This window comes from Stigmatopora nigra, chromosome 2, assembly GCF_051989575.1.
Source record: "Stigmatopora nigra isolate UIUO_SnigA chromosome 2, RoL_Snig_1.1, whole genome shotgun sequence".
NCBI classification, from domain to species: Eukaryota; Metazoa; Chordata; class Actinopteri; order Syngnathiformes; family Syngnathidae; genus Stigmatopora; species Stigmatopora nigra.
Window position 1 is genome coordinate 13,722,215 of NC_135509.1, and position 20,783 is coordinate 13,742,997.

Sequence of the window (20,783 nt, forward strand, 5' to 3'; positions counted from 1 at the left end):
ATAAATCATTTCGCCACAGATGTTGTAGACACACCTCATGACGGATTATTACCAATGTTGATACATTTACAATATATATTGCCACCATCTTTCTTTACAACAATACGCCAGCACCTGATTGTTCACGTCGTTTAGCCCTATTTTCCGATTCAAGTCCTCACACAATCTTTAAAATTCATTCATTCTTGTTTACAACTGAACATAAAAGACTTTCTTTTGGAGTGAGCATAAGCGGATATGGGGCACACCTGCTGGTAATCCGGACAGGCTTGTGATTCAGCCTCATTTTCAGCAGACACGTGTGAAATTCAAACATCTGTGAACACACACCGTAGTCATCTGCAGACTCACTCTATGAATACATTATTTGGACGGACCAATCAAACACTGGACAAGGGAGCGAGAGAGCGTCACTATCAAGTAGCGTGAAACCATTACATCTTTTTTGTTGCTCCCAGTATGGGCCCATGCAATACCATATTCAGTCCTTTTCCCAGCCAACTGTGGACTTGGACTCAAAGCAAGGATTTTTTGCTGATAAACATGTCTAGAGACTCCATGTTTTAACACAAGGCTCCATGTAGTCAGTATGAGTGGCTAGTTATGAATAACAATCTGTAAATGTACCGAGCAAACACCCACACACATTAAAATATGCAATGGTCCAAACCAACGTGATCAAACAAAGTCATCACTACTCGCTGCCCTCAATTAGCTCTTGTGGGACAATTTTGGCAAACCTCCCGTTTTGGAAGCAATTACTTTTGACATGCTGGGAAGGAAATTCATCTCATAATTAAAAACCTACGGATGAGAAATATGCAAATACGCTATCAGTCTTGCATGTTGCAAAAGTAAATTCATGGCTTATAAAATGTTGCCGTCCTATGAAAAGCACATTTACTTTCTGATTTGCAAGTATAAAACTATGTCGATCTTACAAAGTAGAAAAAAAAACATGAATATCTTGTTAGAGGGAGAAAAAATATTGATCATTTCTACACCAAATTTAATTGAACTCTTTCATGCACAATTACCTTTTTTACCCTTACTTGGCAATGATTTAACGAATTGGCTGTCATTAATGGCACATATTTCTTTTAAATGACCAAAATAAGTCAATTTCCCAATAAAGATTTAAAGGTCTTACAACTTTTCAATTAGTGTCCTCGAAATGGTTAATTTTAGTTCCTGTAACCATAATTGCAACAGCAAAGGAAAGCCTTTTAAATATGAAATCACGGATAAGATTCATTCATTCATTTCCCGTTGGGTTAGTCCTCACAAGAGTCCTAGATAACATCTCACGGGTATATTATCAATCACATTGAAAACTGCATTATAAACACAAATGCCCAAAAGGAAAAAAAAAACCTCGAGTTGTATCCAATCACACCATTTAGTGGTATTTTCCTCCACTACTGGCTGCTGCAGATTTCGTCATTTTATTAGTTAGGTTGGAGATAGAAGCAAAGCACTATAAATTTGAACATGGTAATAAACCCACCACACCAGCCCTGATGTCCGTTAAGATAAGCAAGTGTGAAAATCCAATTCACTTCCAGATTGTGTACTACTACCTTGCATGATGTATTGCCTATAAAAAGGTCTATTTAAGAGATGATTAGGGGATGGATACTCGGACTTCTCAGACCAACCAAAGCAAGAGCAATTTAATAACTAATAGGAAGAGAAAGATTTGTACTTGTCACAAGCTCCTTACATAAAAAGCCTCATTTTCAGTACTCATAAAGGGGGATATAAATCTTATCTTTTCCAACCTGCCAGGATTATCAACAAACACAGCCAGCAATACTATTGAACGCATAGGAAAAGCCAACACTTCATGTTTAAGTGTAACAGAGGAGAACATAAATATTGCCAAAATTCCATGGTGGACCCCAATCACAAATAGGAATAAATAAAACATGTTCAAACGTCTTCATTTACTGGCAACAGAGAGCCAAGCAAGCCTTTCATATCAGCTCCAATCTGAAAACCTTTTCCACAAATCCAATTAAGTCCTAATTGAGCGTTATAGGGTTCATTGATTACGATAGAGTCCGTGCAACACAATGTACCAGAAAAATGAAATTAGCTATGAACTCCCAGAAGGCCTTTGCATGACAAGATTTAATACCGTGACAATATTTTGGAACACGACTCAATTAGAATCGACGCACCAACAATTTTTGTGAACCACATATACATGAATAAAATCAATGCATAGTTATATATAGGGGCCAAAATGGAAATTAGTGTTGAACAATGTATAAGAATGTTAACTTACATAAAGGGAGACCATGGCGATTAATCATTCATTCTGATGATGTATCCATTTCCTGTGGAGAAAAGGAGAATGTCATGAAAAGGCCATTTGGGCAGAGGACAGGAAAGGCTTATTTTCCCCGTACGCATGGAAACCCTCTTTGAAAGAAGAAAACTATATAGACAAAGTTCAGTACTGTTAAATACTTCCTAATTTTCATGAATGACCTTATTTGACTCATCATCCAATTTCCTTAAATAAGTGCATTCTCAAACATTTACCAAAAGTATGATCTTTTTTTTCCCCAAAAGGTCACAGTAAGGCAATTTTCATCCGGTATGACAGTAAAATTCACCCGAAAAACACTTCGGCAGAATTTTCAAGTAGGAGTGCTTATTATATACATTACGCTGACTGTTTCTTAACACAATCGGACAGAAGTGCAAAAGAGTTCTTTCACAACATCTAGGTAATTGTCAAAGGATTTTGGTCATAATTATTTGAAAGACAGGATTTTTTTTGTTTATATACTTTGACGCACTTAGTACAGCTTTTAACAACTGAAATGACATGATAAAAGAATACCACATGACGATACTGTCATTTAACAACCTAAATTCAGTTTTCTTTGATTTGAACTTGACTAAGTGAGTCACTGCTAAATGTTTCACAACACTTAAGCAGTTCAATAAGCAGGAGAAGCAAGATAGAGATGTTCAAAGTCCTGACACACATTCATATCATGAGGCAGACATACAACAAATAAGTGCAACTTGTCTTTCACCTGTATGCCGCGAAGTAAAAGCGTTTTGATGGCCTAACATAGTAGATCTTTTGGATAGATAATAAGGTAAGGTGTCTCATTGAACTGCAACATGTCATTTCTCAGCGTTTTACATCGGAATATGTATTTGTAAACAGTATTCATGCTTTTGCTGTTTCTATGATATCACCTTCAGCATGTTTTTCAGCAAACTGTTAAAGTAAATCAGCTACTCTGCAATGCATTTTGGGGATTTGTAGTTTAGTGTGGTGAGTTGACCTGGAAACACACTTTCTATTTAATCAAACATGTGGCGCCTTTCTCTCTTCTTTTCTTTGGTTTTGGTGTATTTTTTTACACAATACTATGTCCACTACACGTGCAGTATGGAGTAAAAACTGGGGTGCAAAGTCACAATGGAAAAAAAGGTAAATCTATCGATATTTAAACAAACTAGGATGGTTAGACCAGGCTACCTGTTTGGTGGCATATAGAAGTGGAGCCTGTATTGATGCTTTTACGATAGCAGGTTGGATAAAAGCGGTGTTTCTCTACTTCCCAGGAGACGTTTAGGCCGTCACCCAAATAATAAAGCTATCAGTGTCTCAACACGATCATTGGTCAGGTGTAGTGAGTCGGTGACATTGCTTTGCTTGCGAGCCAGCCTCCCGTAGTTTGGCACGATCAAAGTGCTCCCGTGTGATGTCATTGGAAGCGTTCAAAGCATTCTTTGTTCAGTGACCCCTTTATTTGCCTGGCTTCTCTTTCTCTCCCCTTCAGCACTTTGGATGTGGTGGCTTACTGTGCTTGAGAAAGACTCTGTTAAGTTGAAAGTTGTGGTGCGCTCTCAACTAAGTGTGGTTGTAATCCCGCCATAATGAGTGTGTGCAGACGTGGGGCCAGCGTTGCGAAACGGCCACGCTCTCAGATCACAGCTTAACAAATCTGCAATCGTCATCTTTTTGTTTTTGGTTTTTCTTATTTTTTTTTGCATGGAACTCATGCGCTTATTTTAATTTCAAATATTAGGATCAGAATGATTGTATTATCGTTGTTTCTCTGACCTATGGCCATGTCTGTCTGTTTAACACTCACACACTTTTGTTTCACATAAGGGGCTTTTCGAGAATTCCACCCCTTAATACGATTTCTGAGCTCCACTTTTTTTCCCTTCGTGTCTTTTGTACCTTTCGCAAAGAGCTTTATTATGAGTTTCACATAATACAGGGTGAAATGTTATTCAATAAAATGTATGAATATTTTAACAGTAAGCACGCTCCCTCATAGATACTAAGTTGCGTTATAAGTGAACACTGATAATAATAATAGGCAAAAAGTGTATGCTTTCTGATGAAATTCTGTAATATTGCTGTGAATAAAGTGCTTAGTACTCACAATATAATTGGTACAAGTTAAATAAGCCCACTTATATCTTCCTTTAAGTGCTCAAAGTGTTTAAAAGAATCTTAGCTTTACCCCCCATCTACCTCTTAACTAACCATTAGCAGGTCACGTTATCCAAGTATCTGGGATACCGCAAGGGATGCATATTTAAGTTGTTTTAAAAAAAAAAAACACTTATGTTATAGTGCATTTAGAGAACAAGGTTACCAATTGATGGCATTCCAGTAGATTGAAATTAACAACCTAACTAACTTTTCCACCAAAAATAGTTAAAGTATTGCCATCTAATTGCTTCATTAATATTCTTTTTTGAGCATACACTATATTACACTGTTGCATGATGAATAACAAAACATTTACCATTATACTAGAAAATCATTTTCTGATGTTGAATGACTTAAATACAAAAAAAAAATCGCTATTGAAAACTGAAACAAAACCCTTAGTTTTTAGTCTACCCCAGTAAACTTTCATTCATTGAAGACTGTCTATTGCCTGAATTACTTTCTAGTGTCTAGTCTAAATATGGTAACTCATTTCCACTGGCTGAGGAAACTCAATAATAATTTATCTGCGATTGATAAAGTGTCAAGTTCAGCCAAACATGTTCTTGATCCTCATCAAGGAGTGCCTCTCTATTCTCAATGTAAGGCAATGCTGCATCTTAAAAAAAGAACAAGCATTATCATTATGGAAGGCCACATAGCGTCCTTCATCTCTTCATCCATCTACACACACAGTCCCAGCTGTAGTTTCATAATAATGCACACCTGACTGGCACTCCGGGTCCAATAACACAACCTCACAAGTAGACATGATCCCGGTAAGAAGCAGGTGGCTTTCCAGATTGGTTGCACAGATCTCCACTACTCCCCTCCTTTCACACACACATTTTATCCCCCCCATCACAACCCCAAGCCCTCCACCCCCACTCTCTCTTCCCAGTCTGCTGGCGTAGTGGTAAACGGGGCCTACACCGGGTGGACAAGGCGCGTCGCGGCCCAAAGCCGTCACGGTACCTCAGCGCCATAACAGGACCAAAAACAGGGACCGGGATAACCAAGCTGAAACCCCCGCCAGGCCACAAGGACGCCTCTACGGTTAAAACCTGGCCAGAGTTTGTGACTCACTATCACAGCAGCGTGTCGCTTTGAAATTGTGGTGAGAAGTTCCTCCGTTTTCAAACTTTGGAAGTGTTTCAAAAAAGATACGGCGCCATGGATAAGGATGCTCTGCTGGACTACGAATACCCAGACCTTGACCCTGTACCCAAGAAGCTCAACACAGAGTAAGTAAAATGACTTCAATTTGACAATGTTGTGACTCACATCTAAGTTATAAAACATTTTGGCATGAAGTTGGTGCTTTAACTGAGATATTACTTGACAATTGATACTTTTTCTGATACATATTCTGCCAAAGTGAGACTCCTGTTAAGTTTATAAAGGGTTACTCACTGTCCTATTTCCAGAAATTCAATTGTTTTTATCTCTAACAACAGACAATCAAAAAATGTGTCTTATCTGCCTTTAAATTCAACACAAGGTTAGTTTTCTTTGAGCATAGTTCATTTTGACTTCCCAAAGTGCAGTTTGCTCTTAAGTGTAGGTTTCCATTCTTAAACTGTCACAGATCATAAATAAGAACATTATATTATTCCACAATTTTATCCTTAGACGAACCTTGAGATGGGTTTATGCGAAAAAGAAATGGTCACAATCAGTTTTAAACTTCGCTGAGTTGTGGTTCTTCTATCTTTAATATATTTTTGGGTGTTTTTAGCACTTTTGTCAACAGTCCCGATATCCTGTTTAGAACCTGCGACTGTAGTGGTGAATTTTGACTTTGCTTTCAATTGACATGTGGTTTGATGTGATGCCAGCGTTTTTACGCTTTGAGTGGCCGCCAAAGTGCCAATTCAGCTCAATGTTTGCTCAGGTGAGGGTCTGTGGTCAACTCTGTCCATCCTGAATGTTGCTGTCCGCCACATATTCATCATCTGTACTCCACAAGTAATTCCAATATCAAAGTAGTAATGACTTCCTCATGACCAGGCATTCCTGTGTTAGCTGTGCAGGCACGTAACGTGAACATAGGCGTCAGTTGTTTCCTGCATCACGCTGATAACAATCCGGTTAAATGCAAATCTCTGCTTCGGGATTTCAGCTGCCACAAAAGGTCCTGATGATGACGTGTGAAAGGTTTATTGAAGTGCAGGCCTGCTCACTTACTCAATTGAGGCCTCGTGTTACAAAACACGCTGATTGTTTTTCATGTGTGTGTGTGTGTGTGCTTTGTTATTTCGTTTTTTTATTTCTATTTTTTTTAGAATTATTCCTCAATGTGACCCCACTGCAGATGACAGACTCTACCACATATGCATCAGTGCAATATCAGTGAGTTGCACCTTTCCCCATGTTCCACAAATTTACACTATAATTAATGTTTTAAGCAAGCTTTGTGATTGACCAATAAGAAGATGGCCTAAAGTCAATGTATGGTATTTTATTACCATCAAACTACACAAATCACATTGTAATTTGTAGTCTTTTGTTGTATCTGTTGTGAAACATTTAGATACAACTCCCATGTAGTTAAGCCACCACCCAAGACTGACAAGAACACTTGTCCCAAGACTTTTAAGGAATTGTTCTTGAGATGGCCTGATTAATTTTGACTAATGTGTGGTCAAGAGTTAGTTCATCTATGTCAAATTTAGAGCAAAGCATTGTATCTTTTGCTTTGTGTTTCCTCAAAATGTACCAAGTCATAAAAGGTCACCGAGCTCCCACTGCTCATTGATCTTGACTAATGATGTTTCATTGAAGCCTCGTCCACGGGGGGCTCTAATTAGGCACTGCCTTTTGTGGTGGGCTATCTACATCCACTCCACTTATTTTTTTGTCTGAAGCAGAGTAGGCTTAAACCTGAAAAAGAAAGCTAATGCTTCATTGGCGATGCTGGACTGTGCATATCTCTTAACTAATGTATCTCCTTTTCCAGCTTGTCGTCATGGTGATCCTGGCAGTCTTAGCCAGACGTACAAAAAGCGGCAGCAAACAGAGAGGACTCTTAGGTTTGCTTAGGTGAGGCTCTGATAAACTTCAGATAACTACAAAACTGTACATTTTAAATTACATTTAAATTAAAAAAGCAACATTATTTTAAAAATGTGCAAGAGGAAATAAGTATTCATGATAGTGTAGCATTATATGTAGTCATTTGTACTGTAGTATTATATGAAATGGCAAACTACATACATAATAAGCATCTGTTCACATTTTTAATAGTTTCTCCAATAACTATAGCCTTTATAATACCACAGCATAACCAAACTCTTGATTTCACTCTACAACCACACAAAATCTATTCTAATCTTGAAATCCAGTTCCACCCTGAACAACTCCACCGATTTATGAAGTAGAAAGGACACCTAAAGCAACGTTCTAATGCTTGTGAGTGTGGGGAGGGGGAAAAACAATGTAAATCGCGGCTAAACTATGGTTTAGGTACTTTATAATTACTCTGTCAACAAAAATACTGAAAAAAAATATTATCATCACATTTGCACACAGTGTCACCAGTATGTAGCCTCTAAATACCTGCCACTTACTTTCCACAGTCCGGTCAACTTTTTGGACCATACACAGCACAAGGGCCTGGCAGTGGCTGTGTTTGGGGTGCTTTTGTGCAAATTCTTCAGCATGGTCATATCACCAAATCCTCTACCCTTCCTCACAGAGACCAAGAACAAACGTGAGCTTTTTCAGTTGTCCTTGTTTCTAGATAGAGTGATATGTAAGATTTTCAGTGACCTCTGCACACACCATTACGCATTTTGCTTCTTTTCTAGCCCTGGCTTTGTGTTGCTTCCAATTTAGGAATTGGGTAATAAGATATTTGAAATATTGAAATAAAATTATACAAGAAACTGCTAAATGTTGTCAATCTGCTACTTTGCACATTCCCCAAAACAATACAAGCTTTTATAGATGTTAACACTGTTTTTCTACCTAATACATTTAGACTAAAATATACTGTAAATAGTTTCTGAACTTTCTGTTATTAGTCTGAGTTGTACAACTTAATATTGAAATGATTTTGTGTGCCTGCAGAAAACTGGATGATTCTTGGAGTATTCTTCTATCCCGCCCTTTACTACCCTCTCCTGGCATGCGGCACTCTTCATAACAAAGTCGGATACGTACTTGGGAGCCTTCTATCCTGGACACACTTTGGTGTCTTGGTTTGGCAAAAAATTGATTGCCCTAAAACGCCACAGGTATAGCTTGTAATCTTTGCTCAAATCGAGAAACGGTCGTCTTGTTACTAAAGAATCTGGGATAAACTGCGTTACATTATACTTCTTGGAAATAACTACTATATATATTGTATCACCCTCTGTCAAGTAGATTAAACTGTGGATATGTAAAGGTATATATTAGTTGTGGGGAATTAGAATGGATGCATTCATTTCTTGTTTTTAAAGAAAGGGAGAAATTCATGATCAGTCATTGATCAAATGTAGATTTTCCATATTTATCATGGGCTTTTAAGAACTATTGTTTTACCTCCAGTGGCAATAATATAATCTTTTATTTGCGGCTATTGAACGGGTGTCCAAACCAGTCCTCAAGGGCCGCACTGGATGCTGGTTTTCATTCTAACCAATAAAGAATCTACATTTTTACCAATCTGGTGTTTTCAAACTGAAATCAGTTGACTGGAGTCAGAAGAATTCTCATTGGTTAAACAGTCTGTGCTAAATCAGTTGGAACAAAAACCTGTACCCAGTGTAGCCTTTTGTGGAATAGTTGTGACACCCCTGGGCTATTCTTATTGTGACACCCCATTTTTTTTTTACAAATTATCTGCTGTTTTACAGAAAGCCAAACTGTTTTTATTTTATTTTTTATTTTTTAGATACACAAACACTACTTACTGTTCTCCAGCCTGCCCCAAATTGCCTGTTTGGCTTTCCTTAGTTTCCAGTATCCCCTTCTCCTTTTCAAGGGCCTAAAGGGCACCGAAAAGAACAATGTTACAGAGGTAAGTCTTCATATTTGTAAGCGTTATATTATTGCATCTGGCAAGTTTAATCTCCTCTCCAGTTGATAACTGACTGAATACCATTTTAATGGATTGCAGCTACTATTTACAAAGCTTTGCATGTTCCAAACAAGCTTTACAAAAGGTGAACAGTACGTATTTTCTGAATGCACACTCACTGTAAGAGACCGTTGCCATTTCAGTGTGCAACTTGTGCCGTTTCTGCTGATGCAATGTGCCAAAAGCCTGACCATTTTAAGTAGATTTCATGTAATTGGTTTATGTTTTGTTGTTGATCAGATTAGGGAAAGGTTGCTGTGTTTTTTCGCGAACTAAACCCAATGGCATGTTTTCCTTCATGTTAATCTTTTTTTTTTCTTTTTTAAACGAATAACTTGTCTAAGATGTTAAAAAATAGCTTGGACACAAATTATTTAAGTTGAAATGACGACTATATGTGATTTTTGATAGATCTTTCCGGGAAATTTACAGTTTCTGACATGCAAAATCATACCCAAAAGAGATTCTTTTTTAAAACTTTTAAATTTGATGTGGTGTGGTTATTCTCATGTCTTTGTTAGGATCTGACCTGCTGCTACTACAGCGATTACGTGAAGAAATTGCTTAAAAAGAAGAAGCACAACAAGATAAGGTGAGCAGGCCATAATACAATATCTTCTATTGTCTCAGTAAAAGCTAAAACAAATAAAATAAATTAAACTATGGAAACAAAACATCATCTCTGTTGGTGATGAATACCATGAAAAGAACTACCAATGTCATGTGTTGTATATTCCTTCCACCCCAGCCTATCCAACACAGAGACCCCAAAGCTGCCTCAAAGAATAATGAATGGTGTGAAATCTTATATTTACACACCAGAGGAAGGTGAAATTGCCTTTTTGTTTTCCTGCCCATGTATTCCTGCCAACAGTTTTGAGAATTTAATTTTTTTCCCAATAGCTTTCAGATTTCCTCTAAAGTTAGCCATATCTGGAGTGGTGTCATTTATCACACTTTATCAGGTAAGCCATCATCAGCAACTGTTGACTATTAGCTTGATATTGTTTTGATGAATGTTTAACATTTTAGGTCGGCCTGCTGCTAATCATTGCCGTGGTGCCGTCACTCCAAATCGCCCGCCTGGGGGTCGATGAAGACATTGCCAATGTTTTAGCCGGTTTCCGTATCGTTCTCTCTCCCGACAAACATGAAGTGGTCCGAATAGTGGTCTATTACATTTGGTGTGTCGAGGGTGAGTAAATCAACAAGCAAGACAAAGTCAAGTCACATTTATTAAATTATTTGACTTATTGACAGTCATAGTATTAAAATGTAAAAAAACAGAAGTATACTTTATCACATCGGTCTTACAAAAAACATAAAAAATACAGAATAGAGATGTTTTTGTTTTGTTTTTCCTTTGGCAGTCTGCTACATCTCAGCGATGACTCTGTCAAGCCTTGTCAACTTGGCAATGTTCATGAGGTCCATGGTTCTCCATCGGTAAGGACACCATTTTTTTAATCTTCATTCTTTTGCCCCATTTTTGCTAAACTTTGCTAAATTCCCTGCTCTCTCACTCAAGTCAAATAGCCCACTCGGGTATTCTTCTAACATAATGGGGTAATGATCTTCCAGACAGATAGTGCAGCATTTGTTCTGCATGAACTGCTACAAGACGTGAAAATTGCTATTAAAATGAAATGTTCAGCTATTAAAGTCAATTGCTATTCACTTGTCTTCATGCTTTCAATGTGCAGGTCCAACCTAAAGGGGCTTTACAGAGGAGACATCTATAATGTTTATAACTGCCAGAGGAGTATTCGAGCTTCCCGGCCAGCTTTGGTTTGCTGGATGGGATACACCAGCTTTACCGCAGCTCACGTCTGTATCGGTATAGTTGGAAGGGGATGCGGGGCGGGCGGGCGGTGGGGGAAACGGTGTCGTATGTGATCCCGTCATCATGTTTCATTACTTTCAAGCATGAAAAGTGACTCAAGCTCTCCACTTTGTAGCCGTGATGGTCCAAACCATGGTGTTCTTCCTTTGTCTTCTCATCACTGTCTTCCTTATTATCATACCCATCCTGCATGGACAGAACCTCATCCTCTTTCAGGTCTTTTGGAGCATGTGGTGAGCACAGACATTGCAACTCACAAGCTAATCATGTTCTAAAAAAAACTCATTTTACTACCAACAGTTATATTACCATTCAAAAGAATTGGGTGACTCAGAGAATTTTGTGTTGTCTATGAACACTTTTTTTCACCAAATCAAATAGGTTACAAAATTGATAGAATATATAGTGAAGTCATTGATGAGGTTAGAAATATCTATTTATTTTAGGTAATAGGGAGAAAAATTTTCCCCACTACAACGAAAATTGTTTGTTATTTGCACTTTTTGCATACTGTAGCATCAAGCTTTGTTCCACAACAGCTCAATTGGGTTTAGATCTGGTGAGTGTGCAGGCCACTCACTCTATTACAGACTGCAACTGCCTGCTTCTTCCCTAAGTAGTATGAGATTTGATTTTGCCAAGGACAATGACTCAAAGTAAACCTGTTTTGTACCATTAGTAGCAGTTAAACACAGCTGGTGGAATCTGCTCGATTTTCAAATGCAAACAAATAGCGGTGTTTCTCTTCACTTTGTCCATCTAGGCCTTTCTGGTTGATGATTCTGCTCTCTGTGCTGATACAGCATATAACTTCCAAGTTTTGGTTTATCAAAAGGATATCTGGCACACGAGACCTCAACAACAGGTACTGCAGAGCTTTGTAGACAATGAAGTAGACCTGATTATTCTGGGACACAATCTTCTTGTGATTTTTTTTAGCTTTGATACAGCATATGATTAGTTTGAGCCCTAGCATGTTGGAAATACTCTTTGCATTTATATGTTGACTCTGCTGAATGTAACTGGAAAAAGTACAGAGTAATATTACTTGATATAGATAGAATTTTAAGTAATTTAATGACTACATTACTTTTTAAAAGAGTGATCTTTAATCCATAATTAAATAAGGCCTACAATTATAAGAGTAACAATGGATTGATGATTTTGTACAAAATGACTTTTCTTAAAAGTAGATTCAACTTTATCTCTCTCTCACACAAACAGGGGCAACCTCTTCCTGCTGACTTACCTGCTTTTTCCAGTCAATGTTCTGATCGGGGTGATCCTGGCAGCCTGGCGCATGATGGTCACAGCCTTGTTCAACATTGTTCACATGGGACGCATGGACATCAGCCTGCTGAACAGAAATGTAGAGGCATTTGATCCGGGTAAGCCTCTTTGGATACCGTGCAAGCATGTGCTTACCACTTGCATTACAAACACATTCATTGTCTGCTAAATAAGTATTGCGGTAAATGTCAAACTGGTGTACACATCAGATGGGTGAGCTTTACAGATGCAACAAATGAGAAACAATGTTATCTGCCTGCTCTCAATCAATATCTTTAACATTTCACATCACTACATTTTGTTTCACTAATGTGTTCTTTTAATAACATAATTGATCACTCAAAAGGAAACCTTAATATAACACTCAGTAAAAAACAAAGTTACGCACTGAGATGTTGGCTGGAACTTGGCAACCATAAAGAAATGAACTGAGAAGGGAATGACAATGACTAAATGTTTGAAAAAGAAACAATCAAGAACAGCTGGGTGACACAAGAGGGAACCAACAGGAAGAGGCACCAGGGGCAGGAAACAGCAGGTGAAATTAATGACTAAAAACAAGGACAAGTCACATAGAGGGGAAAAAAAAGACAAAAAAAACAAAAACAAATACTGATCTAAATAATACTTCATATCCAAGTAATCTGGAGACAGACGTTGTGATAAATATTCACGGGATTTTATACTTTCCTTTGTTTACTCTTCTGTATTTATTACAGGTCATGTGAATAATGAGATGTATCTTAACAGGAACACTTACACAGAAAAATCCATGTATAATATATTATATTTTTACTCATTCAATTTCGGACCCGTTTATCCTCACAAGGTTGCACTCTAATTGGACATCTTTTTCTGAAATGGCTGCAGTTTTCAGACATCTGTTGTTAGTGAAAGCAGGTGTTAAAAAAAAGGAAGGGGGGGATTTGATTGTATGGCTATTATGTGTGATTGCCTCAAAGCCAACATGGAGGGATGAGCTACATGTTTAGTGATTTTTTTCTCTCTCTTTCTTTCTCCATGGCCACCCCTTGTGTCTGTCTGCAGCCTACCGCTGTTATGCTCATTATCTGAAGATCGAGGTGAGCCAGTCCCACCCTGTGATGAAGGCTTTTTGCGGGATGCTGCTGCAGTCTGCAGACAGGAAGAACAATGTCGCACAGCGGTCACGGGACATTGAAGAAGGTGTATATCACTGTAAAAAAAAAAAAAACATCCACATCCTAGCTAACACAACTGACTTCACCAAGTACAATTAGTAAAAAAAAGACCTTGTTCATCAAAACATAACCATTCAGAAAATATTTTGGGTGGCTAGTGATGCTTGAGCATTCTATGGAGGTCTCGGACTCATAATCCCATCAAGGCTCTGTCTCACACGCGCCATAGAAATGAAAGCCGATCTGATTTAATATGAGAAGAGCAAATTGAGTCACGCGTGGAATAATTCACGGTCCTGCGGCTTACAGTCTCAATAAAAATCACTCATAAAGTATTCAGCGGTCCACTCCGGCCAAAAAAATAAAGAAGTTGCTATGGATTATTTATCTGCTTCAAGGCTAGATATTGGACAACAGAGTCACGGATAAACAAGTGGGGTTATACTATACAAATACACATCAGGGGCCTGATAAATGTAAAAATGGGCCCACTTACTTATCTAGATAATGACAATAATGTGGTGTATTACATCAATTAAATCTTTTGGAGTCGATTAGGCAGATGAGCTGCGCTAATGGCCTGGTTACTATTCATGTAGTCAAGGGACTGCAGCGTTCAGGGTGTTAATAGTGATACCTGCCTGTGTGTGTGTGGGTGGGTTCCATCACGCCTAGAGGATTACAATGTGATTGCTTTCTATTATTACCACTACTGTCATATCTGGAGGGTCCGCTGTGGTCTTCAAATATTACTGTAGACCAGAAAACTTACACAATATTAGGTACACTGCATAGCGATTTAATAAGAAAATGTGGCATTAAAAGGGAAAAGTGGTCTGAAACAGGAGTATCACAAATGTCATTTTTACTTACCGGGTGCAAAAGACCATAATGGATGTTGGATTTTGATGTTCTGTGTTCAGGGATCCAGTTGGTCCAGCAGGAGAAGAAACAAGTGAAGGTGTCGAGTGGCAAGCGAGCCAGGAGCCACTGGCAGCTCATCTACACTCTGGTCAACAACCCCTCACTGGTGGGCACCAGGAAACACTTCCAGCAGCGTACGGCCACCGACAGCTTTGTGAACGGGAGCCTGAAGGGCAGCACCAAAGGGGGCGACAGCAAGGAGACCTGCAACTGAACAATAAATGACGCACTTTCCACTCCTTGTATAGATCCATAATATCCTGTATGTAGATCATTTTGCTTCCATTCTCCTTTGTTCTGGGTATGGACTCACTATGTGTGTGTCAAGGATGGGGTGGGGGGCGCATTTTCCATTTGGACGGAGGCGCAGGTTCAGGCAACTATATCATAATGTGGAATTCTCCTCAAATTATAAAGCTAATTCATCTGTTGTCACTTCAGATCACGAAACTTGGACAAAGCATGTGTTAAGCAATATTTTAACAGGGTATTTATTCCACCAAGTGACTTTTTTTTTATACAGATGAGGAAATTTCCATGAACTGGGCAATCAGTTGTCCTTTTATATCAAATTAGAATTTTGTGTGATTTCAAATTACTTGGAATTTAGAAGGATCAATAACATACTTTTATTGTGGGTTTTAAACATGACTTGAGATTATATGTTTAGGTTTTCAATTTCCAAAATGTCATATTTCAGCGAAAATCCCTTGAATAACCTTATTAAAATATTACAAAACATTCAAATGTACATGTTTTGCATCATATACATAAAGAGGGGAAACAGAAGCCTCAAAAAATAACATAAATAACCGTTAAAATGGGCATGCAGAGGAAATTTCTATACATTATTTCACCCACTGCATTAAAACCAGAGCATTTTTTTCAAATATTTTATTAATTCCACTTACAAGAAATCATATAAAAACATTTTAAAGATCACGTTCGTTTTTTTTTTTCTTTCGTTTTAACATTATATTTCACAAAAAACGCACTATCGAGGTACAAGTACAGAAAAGCTGACGGACAGACGCTCTCCTGCGTCCTTTCGTTTGGGGTGGGGGGCTTCATAGAAACTCATTTAAACAGGGGAAAAAATATTGTACATGGCTTCACAGTACAAAATAGACAGCAGCTACGTCGAAATAAAAGTCATATAGTTACGATTATAAGAAAAATCACGAGTAATAAAACAGCATCATGCCATAGACGATATACAATGGCTCGGTAAAATCGCACATATTTAAAGCCTCACGCCGCGTAAAATGATATATACTATATCAAATTTAAAGCAACACTATACGAGTTTAAAATGCAGCGAACATTGTACGTTAAGTCGTTTGACGTTAATCACTTTTTTTTGCAACCAAATGCGGTCAATTTTACCTGAGAGGCGCTTTAATTCAACCACATATTTAAAAGTGCCCTTACAAAATTGATTCGTGCGCTTCAAATTATTTGGCAATGCTTTCTCTTTTTTTTTGCATGTTTGGTTGTTTTAAAAAATCCCTATTTCTTTTAGTTCATATTTAACAATCAATTGCTCATGCACAATCTATTTTTTAAAAAAGGCCCTCATTTTTTGTTTGTGCCAGATTTTTTTCCAAATAAAATGTGCTTTGGCAAAAAACAAAAAATAATATTTGGAAACTGCTGGTTTAGTTTTAACCAGTCACTGCCATTTTACTGGGAGAAGCAGCCCCTCCCAGTGCAAATGGATTGGACGTCTATTGGCGTCAATGGCGTGTAACGAGTTAACAATGACACATTTTCTAGCACCTTTTTTGGGGGGAGGGTGATTAGTTTAACATTACAATCTCAGTGACTGGTGATTTTTTTCTAAAGTTAAAAAAAAGAAACCACTCAATTATTTGAGGATGAGAAGGAGGATGAAATAGATCTTACGAGGCTCTCAGCGGCTCGACTGCTTGTAGTTTCCGTTGATCTCTTCCGAGATGTTGACCGCCTCCGCCCCCAGCGGTAGTCTATCGCTGTACTCTGAGCCCACCTCAAATTCATCCTGGTTGGTCTTGGATGACGATCCGGGAATGGATTCGGTAGCCAAACTGCCCTCGGCTTCTCCCTCCAGGGGCTCTCCCTCCCCCATCTCGCTGGCGTCTAGGGTCTTCTCCGATTCCACCAGGGACGCTCTGCCATCAAAGTCCCCGGTCATTTGCTTCTCCATCTGATCGGGATTGTGCGCTTTCAACACCAGCTTGTAGGTCTTTCCTTGGTATTTGTACAGAAGATGGCAGCAGGTGGCCCCCAGAAGGGGAACCGTGGCCAAGCCCAGGAGGAATATGCTCACCACCACAATGATGAGAAGGGAGGGGATCTTCTTCCGGGTGGCGAAGACCACTTGGACTTGGCAGTCCTGGCCCCCGTAGGTGAGACAGAGGGTGTAATTGGTGCCTGGGTGTAAACCGGTGAAGTGGTAGGAGTTGACGCCTTCCTCGATGTTGGACCACTTAATAAGGGAGTGTCCGTTTCCGGTGTCCACGCAAATGTAAAGCATGTCCGGGCTCGCCTTCCCCGAGGACGACTGATACAAGCCCAGGGGTTCACGGACCACCGTGTCCGCGTCGTCGTCACCTTGGCTGAGGTGAAGGTTAGCCTGGCTGCGAGCGAGCTGAAGGGGGTTCAGCTTGACCTTGGCCTCAGTTTCGGACACCTCCAGCGCAATGACGCCAAAGTCGAAGGTGTACTGCTTGAGGTCGTCCAGGCTCATGTTGAAGGCGTGGTTGGAGACGTATTCGCTGCCGTCTCGCACGCCGCACTTGCTGGTGAACGTGGGGTCCTTCGGAATCCCCGCCTCGCCGGCGCCGTCTTGTTTGTCGGAGCTGATCTTGGACCTGTCTTGACCCTTGTTCCAGTTGATCACGTTGTTTTTGGAGCTCTTCGGTTGAATAGGCTTATTGAAAGATGGGCGAATCTTGTCTATCGTGGAATCCCCCGTTGCGTGCTTCTTGCTCACGGCCGGGGAGAGTTTCACCGTGGTCTCGGCTTCGCCCAAATCGTTCACTGCCACGCAGGTGTAATTTCCGTCTTCCTTTTTAGTGAGGCGGGGGACGACCAAGGTGCCGTTTTGAAAAACCAGGAAGCGACCGTTCGTGGTCTTGTCGTTGATCGGCAAGTTTTGGCCGTTGTCCGCGGAAGGCAAAGGAAACAAGAAGTTCTGATTGCCAGCGATGACCTCCCAGCTCACCAGAGGTTTTGGACTTCCCTTGGTTTCGCAGTTCAAAACCACCAAGGAGCCCTCGACCGGATCTGCGATGCCGATATCGGGCTGCGTGGTTATTGTGGCGATGGGAGCCTCACAGTCCAGTTTGGGGAATTTTGTCACCGTCACACCCTTCAGGTTCACCGGGGTCTCACAAAGAATGGAATTGGGCTCGGGGACGGAGATCTTGGTGGAGGCGATCCAGTCCTTCAGCCATTCCAGACGGCAGGAGCACGCAAAGGGGTTATTGTAGATCTGAAGGTGGGACATGGAGGACAAAGCTTCAAAAGTGCCTTGAACGATGACGGTGAACTTGTTGTTGTTAATGCGGAGTGAGCGCAGATCTTTCAGCGTTGAGAAGGCATCTTTGGGGAGGTTCTCCATTTCGTTGTTGTTCATTTTGAGAAGCTGCAATGCGGTCAAATTCGTCAAGTCCTTCCATGGGAAGTTGACTATTTTATTGTGGCTGATGTCCAGGTTGCGGAGTTGAACCAAAGGAGCCAACGTGCCCATCTGAATGGAAACGATCTCATTGTGAGCCAGCCAGAGAGAGGTGACCTGGGTAATGTTGGCGAAACTCTTGCTTTTTAGAGATTTGATCTTGTTGGCTGAAAGGCCAACAGTGGTCACATTGGTAGGCAGACCCGCGGGAACGTCCAGCAATTCTTTGTAAGAGCAGTCGGCAAATTGATGGGCCGTTTTGTCCTGGCAAGTGCACTGCTCGGGACAGCAGCGCACGCATGCCAGCAGAGTGGCCCACAAAGCCACGACCACCATTAGTCTCGGCGCCATTTTCTGCACCTGAGAAATGCACATTGAAAGGTTGATGAGTGAGAGATGTTTTCGGAACGATTTAAGAAAAACACAAAATTTACAATCCTGAAGTTTAGCAACCTTTTTAAAAGAAGACCCATATATGCATTTAGAAGGCAATGTTGAATGTTTTTGGGTAGTTTCCTCATCTGTGGACTTACGGCATATTAAATGTTATTTTCTGGGTGGCAGGATTGTGGCGCCACTTTTCCGTGAATGACCCAAATGAGGGACTGAATTTTTTAAATTTTAATTTGACAATAATGTAAGGCTTTTTGAAAGGCAAACATCTATTTTCTCATGTCATTTCTTGCAATTATTTCACCAACTCTAATCAGATTTCAGATATCTTTCACGTTTTAGAAAAGCACTACAAAAAGGCAAAAACATATTTTCTTTTAGGAGAATGGCTCACAGAGTCAGATAGCATCATTCAGTCTTCTTTTAACCAAACAATATTATTTTGTAATGTGGGAAAAAAACATTTTGAAGATAGGAAGCTCAGGAATTTATATTACCCTACATTTCATCTTAAATTTGGACCCAACCTTTCCCTTTCTCAAGCACTTATCTTTAATACAAGGCAATTTCTCATTTGAACTTTCTATTAAACTTGATGCACATAAAAATAAAAGCTAAAACACAACCCAATTTGTAAAACAGTGCCTCTATAAACAGTAATATTTGATCTTATTGAGGTGTTCTTTCATGCAATTCCATTTCCCAACATTTCCTTACTTTTGTACCAACAATTCATCAAAGCCTTTCTATCTGTTTTGTCAAGATAAAATTCTGAATGGACTTACCTGTACCACAGTATCTCAAACCACGCTTCTATTCAAACAAGGTCCACTTTTTACGCCAAAACTTGCGAAGAAATGTTGAAAATGTCTCACAGAAGGATCATTTCACGTGACTTTTGCTGTTGTGGGGCGTCGGAGGCAACATGTTTTTGTCCCGGTGAGCAGTTTGCGGTCCTCGGATGATTTTTCTCCCCCACTCTCTCACATCTCTCTCGCATCTCTCTCGCCTTCTGCTGTTCCGAGCGCGCTCCCGCCTCCAAGAAAGCATCGTCGGGAGCGCGCAGCCTCTCCCACATCCCGAGCATCTCCATGAAAGATGCTGCAGCTCTGCGTTCTCCAACTAAATTCATAATTGAAGAGCTTGATGATTAATTGATCAGCCAGACCTAAACATAATCTTTGACCCCATTCGGCTTGCCTGCAGTCCTTTTGTTTCTGCACAAAGGAGAAACAGATCATTTTCACAATAATATAAAAACGGTGTGCACATTTTAACCACAGGTCTTGAAATTAAGTATATGTAGTAAATTTTTAGTAAAGCCAATACTACTTGGACGCCCCAAAAAGTTAATGTTTTTGTAAAATTGAAGAAAAAAAAAGGTAGTGTTCTGGATTTGAAAAAAAAATAGGATACACTTACCAATGTAAAACTGGGACCAATCTGAATGGGCAAAATTCAGTTATTATCTTTTATACTTAGAAACATTTTTTTTTAAAAAAACATGTTTGTTTGTGTGGGTGGGAATGGGGGGCAGAGGGGAAATAAAGGTTGGAATGGGAGGGATTTTACAAGAGAATTTCAAGTTGTGACCACTGACAAATTTGAACGCCCTGCTCAGGATTTTCGGTTATTTGAGATCACAGTGACATCTAACGCTAGCATTGTGTTATTACATATACCTGTATATTTTTATTATTAGTATTAGTATTAATAATGATGATAATAATGAAAAAATTGATACTAATAATGACAATTATAATAATTATCATAATTGTCATCATTAGAATAATTATTATTGTCATTATCTTCATCATCATTATCATTTTTTTATTATATCACATTATAGTATTATCATAGTTGGTTTAAAATAATACTAGTTTAGATAATATAGAATGTATTGTTACTGTTAGAGTGACACACCATGAGTTGTGTAGGCAGACTACGACACCTACTGTTAACAAACA

General features: G+C 39.4%; 1 protein-coding gene, 1 long non-coding RNA gene and 1 pseudogene across 4 annotated transcripts; 1 reads left to right on the top strand and 2 right to left on the bottom strand.

Annotated features, from left to right (window-relative positions):
* Positions 1–2,953: 2,953 nt before the first annotated feature.
* LOC144182656 (receptor for retinol uptake stra6-like) lies at positions 2,954–15,500 on the top strand. Of its 2 annotated transcripts, XM_077710273.1 has the most exons (18): positions 2,954–3,119; positions 5,355–5,724; positions 6,766–6,832; positions 7,440–7,522; positions 8,059–8,192; positions 8,552–8,718; positions 9,360–9,485; positions 10,067–10,137; positions 10,294–10,373; positions 10,449–10,510; positions 10,578–10,740; positions 10,916–10,991; positions 11,249–11,382; positions 11,504–11,621; positions 12,152–12,253; positions 12,613–12,776; positions 13,726–13,863; positions 14,762–15,500. In XM_077710273.1, exons 2-18 carry the CDS (start codon positions 5,654–5,656, stop codon positions 14,974–14,976), a joined length of 1,971 nt encoding a protein of 656 aa, XP_077566399.1. In that variant the 5' UTR covers positions 2,954–3,119; positions 5,355–5,653; the 3' UTR covers positions 14,977–15,500. The 2 variants fall into 2 exon arrangements, with proteins under 2 accessions (XP_077566399.1, XP_077566398.1); XM_077710272.1 differs by lacking the exon at positions 2,954–3,119 and having other exon boundaries at positions 5,270–5,724.
* On the bottom strand, positions 10,763–13,200 carry LOC144182682 (uncharacterized). The gene is made up of 3 exons (XR_013324743.1): positions 13,067–13,200; positions 12,638–12,742; positions 10,763–11,574 (listed from the first exon to the last, which is right to left on the bottom strand). It is a non-coding gene; the product is annotated as an uncharacterized LOC144182682 (long non-coding RNA).
* LOC144182640 (immunoglobulin superfamily containing leucine-rich repeat protein 2 pseudogene) lies at positions 15,411–19,991 on the bottom strand (annotated as a pseudogene). Its single transcript, XR_013324742.1, has 2 exons — positions 19,602–19,991; positions 15,411–18,783 (listed from the first exon to the last, which is right to left on the bottom strand). The product of XR_013324742.1 is annotated as an immunoglobulin superfamily containing leucine-rich repeat protein 2 pseudogene (transcript).
* Between the last annotated feature and the right edge of the window lie 792 nt (positions 19,992–20,783).

What these genes read in the sequence shown, in the direction of transcription:
- LOC144182656 (XM_077710273.1), top strand. Translation starts at nt 5,654, where the DNA reads ATGGATAAGGATGCTCTGCTGGACTACGAATACCCAGACCTTGACCCT. An exon ending in TATTTACACACCAGAGGAAG is followed by an intron (nt 10,374 to 10,448) that starts GTGAAATTGCCT and finishes TTTTCCCAATAG; the next exon opens with CTTTCAGATTTCCTCTAAAG. An exon ending in GTCACGGGACATTGAAGAAG is followed by an intron (nt 13,864 to 14,761) that starts GTGTATATCACT and finishes TTCTGTGTTCAG; the next exon opens with GGATCCAGTTGGTCCAGCAG.